Source organism: Elephantulus edwardii, unplaced genomic scaffold, assembly GCF_000299155.1.
Source record: "Elephantulus edwardii isolate Elephantulus edwardi_28Jun2011 unplaced genomic scaffold, EleEdw1.0 scaffold00068, whole genome shotgun sequence".
NCBI lineage: Eukaryota > Metazoa > Chordata > Mammalia > Macroscelidea > Macroscelididae > Elephantulus > Elephantulus edwardii.
The window spans coordinates 14972155-14980672 of NW_006399818.1; the positions used below are offsets into that span (position 1 = coordinate 14972155).

The window sequence follows — 8518 nt, forward strand, 5'->3', positions numbered from 1 at the left end:
CAGAGCCTACTAATTGGTCCTAAAAGCCTTCTGAGGTCCCAACTCTTCTCATTATCTCTTAGTTGTTGGAATGGATGGGAAACCTCATAAGCAGTTCCTTACTTCACCTTTACTTTGCATGTGAACTTTCGAGTTGTAAAACAATCCAGTGGTAGATGGACTTTGCTCCAGGACTTAAGAAGCATATATGACATAGCTGAGCCTCTACATCTTGTGGTTCCTAAACTGTACACTATAATAGACAAAGTACTAGTCTATAGGCCTTTTACTGTAAGAACCACCTTCCCTCTGTAACTTGATTTATGCCACTACTAGAACCTCTACTCAGAATATTTTTGCTTGTTAATTTTTGACTCATGTACTTTTAACTTGTTAAGTTAAATTTGTGTCTTCTAGGTTGCAACACCTCCATGATACATCTTCAAGGATATGAACATGTACGGCTAAGCACAATTAATAGCAGTGCATCTAAATTCCAAAATCAATCTGTAACAGTATTATTAATAAAATTTCCACTTTCTGATTTGTTTTTACTTGTGAAGTTTGTGGCTTTCTTACCATCATGTGGCTGTATAACATAATGACTTCCTCCAATATAGTCTGCAGAAATTCCCAGCTGAGAAGCATCTGTTGTCGAGCTGTCACCATCCATCTATGGGAGAGAAAAGCTTTTTAGTACTTTTTTAAGAAAAGGTTTATACACAGAGAGAATAACTGTGGAGAGTTGACAGGTAGGGGCGGGAGGGGAGAGGGTGGGAGCAGGGGTGAGTCACTGGAAGCGCAGGGTGAAGGGTAACAGAGACCATAGCGAGGCTTTTTTTTTTCCACAGCAAGGCTTTAAGAAGACAAATAATAAAAAAAATTAAAAAAAAAAAAAGAAGACAAATAATGACATGATACAACTGAGTTACAAGACAAAATGTGTATGAATGGCTGAAAACCAATTAAAAAACAGAGAGGGTGCCTTAAAAGCCGTTAACAGAGTCAATATTCAAAGGCTGTGAGAGCATAGTGCAGTTCAAGTTTTCAGTCTTAAACATGGCGGGATTGTAACCAATGCCACAAAATAAAATGTCTACTCACTGTTGAATGGAAAAAGAATTTGCTATGTAAATTTTACACCCAAATAACAATTTAAAAAAATGGGGGGGGAGTTTTATTTCTCCATTACCGCTGAAAAATCTGCCAACTATTTAAGATTTCCCTACTTACCCTTCACAATTGATAAGATCCGTAAGAAAATTTAAAATTTACACCTCTTTCTTTTCAATTACACAATCTTCAAAAATGGTCGAGGCAATCCTGACATGCAATCTAATTTATCCCTAGAATGACAACTAAAGCCAAAACCAGCTTGCCTGTCTTTTGGAGTTATCTGTAGCCATCACTTTGGCTCTCCTGCTAAAACCTGCTATTTCTGGGCAAATCATTTCTAAAAAGAGCAAATCTTTCTGGCTCCTGTTACAAACTTTGTTAACTCAGAGAACTTCCAAAGCAAATGTTGTAAACTATTGTTTGATGAAGAAGCCTAAGAGTTTTCTAATTAATTATCTACTCATATAATCTATAATGAAGCAGCCAATCACCTTTGATTCTAATCAAAGGTCCATTTTTCTCTGTCTCCCAGCTTTGGAGCAGGGGGGGCAGAGAGAGGAGCAGTGGGCAAGGAGATTACATATCTGCATATAAAGAAAACGATAGACAATAGTCCAGAATGAGTCATTAAAGCATCTTCTTTTAAAAGAAACCTATGAGAAGCCCAATGAGAGTTATACAGACCAATGGAATAGATTGATAATCCAGAAATTAAGCCATCTACCTACAGCCAAATGGTATGTGACAAGAAAACAAAACCTATCAAATAGGGACATGACAACCTCATCAACAGAGGTGGTGGCAAAACTGGGTATCTATTTGCAGAAAGATGAAGCAGGATACACATCTCACGCCACACACAAAAATCAACTCAAGGTAGAGCAGAGTTTTAGATCTAGCAGTAAAGTCCAAAATCCAAAATGATTAGGAGACAAACTAGGACCAAACTTATAATCTATGTTGTTGTTATATGCCGTTGAGTTGCTTGTGACTCACAGCGACCCTATGTATAAGAGCCCTATATGCTGCTCCACCCTGTGCCAACCTCACCATCTCCGACACACTCATTCCCACCACCCCAATCACAGAATCGATTCATCTCATCGAGGGTCTTCCTCTCCTGTGCTGTCCGTCCACTTTCCCAAACACGATGTCTCTCTCCAAGGACCAGTCCCTACTTGCAACATGCCCAAAGTATGTCAGATGAAGCTTCAGAATCCTTGACTCCAAGGAGCATTCTGGCTTCACCCTCTCCAGGACAAAACTGTTTGTTCTCCTAGCAGTCCATGGTATATTCAACAGTCTCTCCAGAGCTCAAAGGCATAAAATATCTATCATCCCTAGTCACTGTCCAACTTTCGGATGCATAGCACATAACTGCGAAGACTATATCCCGGATCAGGCGCACCTTAGTCTCCAGCCTGACATCGCTGCTTTTCAGTATTCTTGAGAGGTCCCTCATAGCTGACTTTCTCAGTGTAATTCATCTCTTGATTTCTTGGCTGCTGGTACCAAGAGTGTTGACTGTGGAGTTAGCTTATTTATAACATAGGCTTGCAAATATAACCAGAAATGGATAACCAAGAGAAGGTAAAATCAATGAGTGGGGCCTTCTAAAAATTAAGTCCCTGTGCATTTCAGAAACTTTTTCCTATAGGGTGGAAAGAAAAACTACTGACTGTCATTTCCCAATGACATTTCAAACAAGGGTCTTATAACGAAAGTTTACAGAATACTCCCGGGCCTCTACAAGTATAAAACTGATAATCCCATCACAAAATAGGCAAAAGAAATAGAAAGACTTTTCACAAAGAAAGATATTCTGATGGTCAACAGACACAAGAACAAATGCTCAACATCACTGGCAATCAGAGAGATGCAGATCAAAATCACAATGAGATACCTTCTCACTTCAGTAGCAGTAACAAAGTTTAATAGGACAGCAAGCAACAAATGTTGGAGAGGGATGTGGAGAGATTGGAACTCTCATGCACTGCTGTTGGGATTGTAGAAAGGTGCGGGCATTCTGGAAGGCAAGTAGGTGTTTCCTCAAAAAGATGAACATAGAAATCCCGTATGAGCAAGCTATTTCACTGCTAGGAATATATTCCAAGGAAAATAGAACTGACACACAAATAGAAATTTGTACTCTGGTGTCCATTTACAATAGTAAGAAAACATAAACAGCCCAAATACCCATCAACAAATGGATTAAGAAACCATGGTGCATTCACACAATAGAATACTATGCAGCACTAATGATTTCATAAAATATTATATATAACATGAGAGAGTCTAGGGAGCATTCTGCTGAGCAAATGAACTCAATCTCATAAGGACAAATTCTGCTTAAGAACATTATATTAAAAACAGAAGGACAACTAGTAAGATGTGTATATAAAAGTCCAAAGGGGGAAGAGGTGGGGACTAAGGGAGCAGAAAATGGAGAGGACAGGGAATCCCTAGGATAGCAAGTTCTTCAGACAGACAGGTGGTGGGGAGAGGGTGGGGTGAAAGAATGAGAAAGATCTTGAAAAGACTGAGTATATACAATGTATAGAAATTATATGAAGCACAATGTAAAGGAAGGAATGCATGAAGCACAAGGTACATGAAAGAAACACAATGTACTAAAAAAATCATGTTCAATAATTTTTTTTTAAAAGCCTATTTAATTTATTTTGTCAGAGCCTAGAATTCTAATAGGGAAAATCTGAGGGGGGAAGTTGAGCCCTAAATCCTGGACTGGCTCCATCCCATGTCCCTCCACAGCAAAACCTGGGAGTCCAGGATCACATACTTAACATCTTTCTGTTCTGCAAATAATAATACTAAAAATAACAAGAGGCTAGCTATTTGTGGGTAGAAAAATACAGTATCTGAATTAAAACAACAAAATGTCAAAACCAACCAGAGAAATAAGGTGGACTAAATGAAGAGGAGACACATTTTATCCCAATGTTTATCGGTGCCCAAGATCCATAGAAACTTCATATTATTCATAACTTGGCTGCTTTTCCAGCTTTGTAGGCTTTTTATTTAATATGAAAATACCAGGCTAGTTTCTGTAAGTTTTCAATAGCATGGCATTTCTTTCATGCATCTGTGAGATCTAGTTTAATTACAGATACAGACACACTTCCATGATTAAAATTAGTTTTAAGAGGACAGAGGACAGAATCCAAATACCTTTAAGCATTTATGAAAGCACAGGATTACAATCTATTTACTGATACCTTTTAGGGGCCTCCAAAAGGGGAACAAAGTGGTGAGTTCACTGAGACTCTCCTACAGATCCCTGCAAGCAAACCTCCTTACCAGTTGAACTATTTCTACATAAAATAGAAATATATTATCCTCTACATCTTAAATAATTGGAAGGTCAGCTATGGGTCGGTTCCAATTGACAGTACACAACCACCACTACCACCCATGTGATTTACAGCCTCTGAAAACCTAATGGGAGCGTCAGCTATGTGAAGGTTCTGTCCTGACTCCATAGTAAACAAACCATTAGTCACAATCAACTTGATGGCAGTGAGCTTTAGTCTATTTAAAAGGAGTCCCTAGTGACACAAATGGTTCAAAAGGACCTACAGGTGCCCCAGAAGACAAGTCTGGCACTTTGCTTCCAAAAGGTTACAGCCTTGAAAACCTTATTGATTTTCAGGCAACTAACAGCAGAGGAGAACAAGGTGCAGGAGACAGGGTCAAAGAGATTGTTTCAGAATGTATCAGTGCAAACAAATCTTTTTTAAAACAAAATTAAGTTACAGAAATTACTTGCTATATCATTGTTCATGGGATAAGAGTCTCTAAATTAGGTGACATGCTGCATACTTACTCACTGTTCAAACAATCAGGTGCAAATGGGAGAGGAAGTCATTTGCGCAGCATACACCAAAGTATTAAATGTAAAAAGTTTAGATCATACTGGATCATGGACTAGATTTAGTAGCAAAAGGAATTATGTTAGGGGAGCTCTGGTGGCCTAGTGGCAAGAAGCTGCACTGCAATCCCAGAGACGCATGGTTCAAATCCACCAGGTGCTCTGCCGGGAAAGGAGGGACAATCTCCTCCTGTACCAGTCAGATCTGATCTGATGGTACACAGACACACACAAAATAAAAAAAAAAAAAAAATTAAAAAAAAAAAAAAAGGAATTATGTTAGCCTCAGTCTTCTAAAAATGGGGATAATGTATTGCTCGGAGTTGTCATAATAAGTTAAAGCACAGAAAACAGCAAAGGTTGGCATGTGACATACTCAGAAGATATTTGGTCTCATGCTCCCTGATTAACTGTGTATCTCTTAGGTGCTGCAATTTCTAGCTTTTCTATCATTTCATCTGCCTCTCTCTTCCTCTCCTAGATCTTCCTACTAATAAAATCCCAAGCCACACTTTAACCTAGTGATTTCATTGGCATCTTTTCTGACTTACCCTATTCTACAATCCAACATTTAATATTACCTTCTCTGATGCCTCATGGTGCTGAGAGCCTTTTCAATCAATAAATGAGCCTAACCTTTGATGCCTGCCAGCCACTCTCAGATATTTAAGGAATGGGGGGAGAGGGGGTGGAAATCTGCTACTAATGGTAAAATGAATCCCAAAGGTTTCCTCTAGGTCTAAGGTTGCCTGTAAAAATTTACAAAAACAGATTATAGATTTTAAGATGGCCAATCAACAAATATTTACTGAGTGAGCACTTAGTATTCATCAGGGCTGTGCTGCCAGTGACACAGCAGTCAACATCACAGACAAGGTCTCTGTCCTCATCTTGCAAAGGCAAATGTTACATAAACTGGGGGACAGAACAGAGGTGGGGGAAGGTAGCCTATTAATACTACTTCCAGTGCACAGGCTTTAGAATCGGATTACCTGGTCTGTATTCTATGCCAATACCAGACATGTGACCTTGAGCAGGTTAACCCACCTGGTTTGCTGCTGTTGTTTCCATCTAGGATCTAAGGATGAGAAGGGAACCTGCCCTACAGGACTCCTGTCCAGATCAGGAGCGAACGTGTGTAAAAACAGCACAGTAAAAGAGGGTAACTAGATGAATGTTCTACATTTGTCGTTATTGTTATGTGCCGTCGAGTCGTTTGCGACTCATAGCGACCCTATGTACAACAGCACTAAACCCTGCTCTGTCCTGTGCCAATCGCATTGCCTCTGACACACCCATCCCGATTACCCCAGTCACTGAATCAATCCACCTCATAGAGGGTCTTCCCCTCCTGCGCTGTCCCTCCACTCTGCCCAGCATGATGTCCCTCTCCAAAGACCTGTCTCTCCTTGCAACATGTCCAAAGCATGTCAGACGAAGCCTCAGAATCTTTGCCTCCAAGGAGTAGCCTGGTTTAACCCTCTCTAAGACATAGCTATTTAAAAATTACAAATACTAAGTTGTTAGTGCCTCCAAGGGGCTGCCTTCTGCCTGCATTTCCTCTAAGATATTTCTGTTTGTTCTTGTGACAGAACATGAAATATTCTGTATTCTAGTCCAAACACCACAACTCAAAGGCATCAATAATTCTTCTTACGCACTGTCTAGCGCACACAGCAAGTGACTGAAAAGACCACGGCCTGAAATCAGGCACGCTTTAGTCTTCAAACTGACATCATTGCTCCTCAGTAACGTGGAGACATCCTTGACTGTATGTTTTCTCAATCAGTCTCCGGATCTCCTGGTACCAAGGCTGTTGACTGTGGATCCAAGTCAGATGAGATCATTGACAATTTCATCTTTCTCCATCTATCATGATGTTGCTTATCAGTTCAGTGGTGAAAATACGCATTTTCTTGATATTGAGATGTAATCCATATTGAAGGCTATAGATCTGCAGCAAGGGCAAGTCCTCCTCTACACACGTTGTTGATGCTTCATGAAACAAGGTAGGTAAGGACTAAGTCAAGTATTAACTGGTAGATAAGAGGCTATCAAAGAGTTTGACACAGAAAAATGCAACTCAGATTTCTTTTGTAGATGATCACGCTGCAATCCAGAACAGAGAATGAATCGAAAGGGAACATAATGCTGAATAAATGCAACCAAGATTATTATCTTCTCAGTATGTAGTCCAAGGCAACAGTACTAGAGATGAGGGGAAGCTTGAAAGCTTTCGAGCAGATACAACCAACAAGATTTGAAAACTGAACACAAACTGGACAGAGACCAAAGGTAATGCTGGGATTCCTGGAGCTGGGAAGATGGATGTACTAGTGCAGAGAATGCGAGACACAAGGGATAGAAAGCTGGGTGGTGTAAAGACAGATGACATTCTCAAAACAAAATCCAGTCAGTCAAGTCAATGCCAGCTCATAGTAACCCCACAGGGTTGTCAAGTCTGTAAATCTTTAAAAAACAGACTGGCTCAGGGGAGCTCTGGTGGCCTAGTGGCAAGGAGCTGCAACTACAATCCCAGAGGCGCACGGTACGAATCCACCAGATGCTCTGCAGGGGAAGGAGGGACAATCTCCTCCTGTACCAGTCAGATCCGATTTGACGGTACACTCACACAAAAATAAAAAAAACCCCAACGAAACAAACAAACAAACAAACAAACAAAAACAGACTGTCTCATCTGTCTCCAACAGAACGACCAATGGACAGTAGTATTAAGAGTTCATAAATATGTGTTGTAGTAACTGTGTGGAGGATCACAACAAATTACGGCTGACCTTGAGGAGATTCAGAATCCCAGAACACTTGATTGTGCTCACATGAAACCTATACTTGGACCAGCAAGAAGTCCTCGGAACAGAGAAGGGAAACACTACATAGCTCAAAATTTGGAAAGGAGTGTGTCAGGGGTGCGTCCTGTCTCCATTCCTTTTCAGTCTATATGCACAACAGATCATTTGGGAGGCTGGGCTTAAGAGGAATGAGGCATCGTGTCTGGAGGAAGACCCATCAACAACCATGCATATGACACAATCTTGCTTGCTGAAACTGAGGAGGACTGGAAGCACTTGCTGCAGGAGGTCAAGGACTGTAGTCTTCAATATGGACTGAAGCTCAACATCACGAAGATGAAGATTCTCACCACTGGGCCAACTGGCAGTACCAGGATAGATGGAGAAGAGATTGAGGTTGTTAACATGGCTCCATAATCAACACTCCTGACACCTATACAATGACTCAGTATATTCCTTCCATTTTCTTTTAATACTTCCTGGATCATTTAATATTCTGCCCAAAGCATCCTGGATTATAGCAACTCTAGGTATGAATTTGTTCTTCAGTTCCTTGAGCTTAAGAAATGCTGAGCGAGTTTGGCCCTTTTGATTTTCTGACTCTAGCTCCTCGCACATTTCACTGTAGTATTTTGAACTTTCAAGTATGGAAATACAAAGGAGGAGGAACAGTTGTAAGCAGACCCTAGTGATTGGAATATGGAATGTGAGAACCATGAATGTA

The 8518-nt window shown here is 40.4% G+C and overlaps 1 protein-coding gene across 1 annotated transcript in view; it reads right to left on the reverse strand.

The window, feature by feature from the left end:
* Positions 1-652, reverse strand: part of NFYB (nuclear transcription factor Y, beta) — an 11317-nt gene extending 10665 nt beyond the window's left edge. Inside the window, exon 1 of the mRNA XM_006888554.1 lies at positions 559-652. Within this exon, the coding sequence (XP_006888616.1) occupies positions 559-652 (94 nt within the window). The remainder of the gene's footprint in view (positions 1-558) is intronic.
* Between the last annotated feature and the right edge of the window lie 7866 nt (positions 653-8518).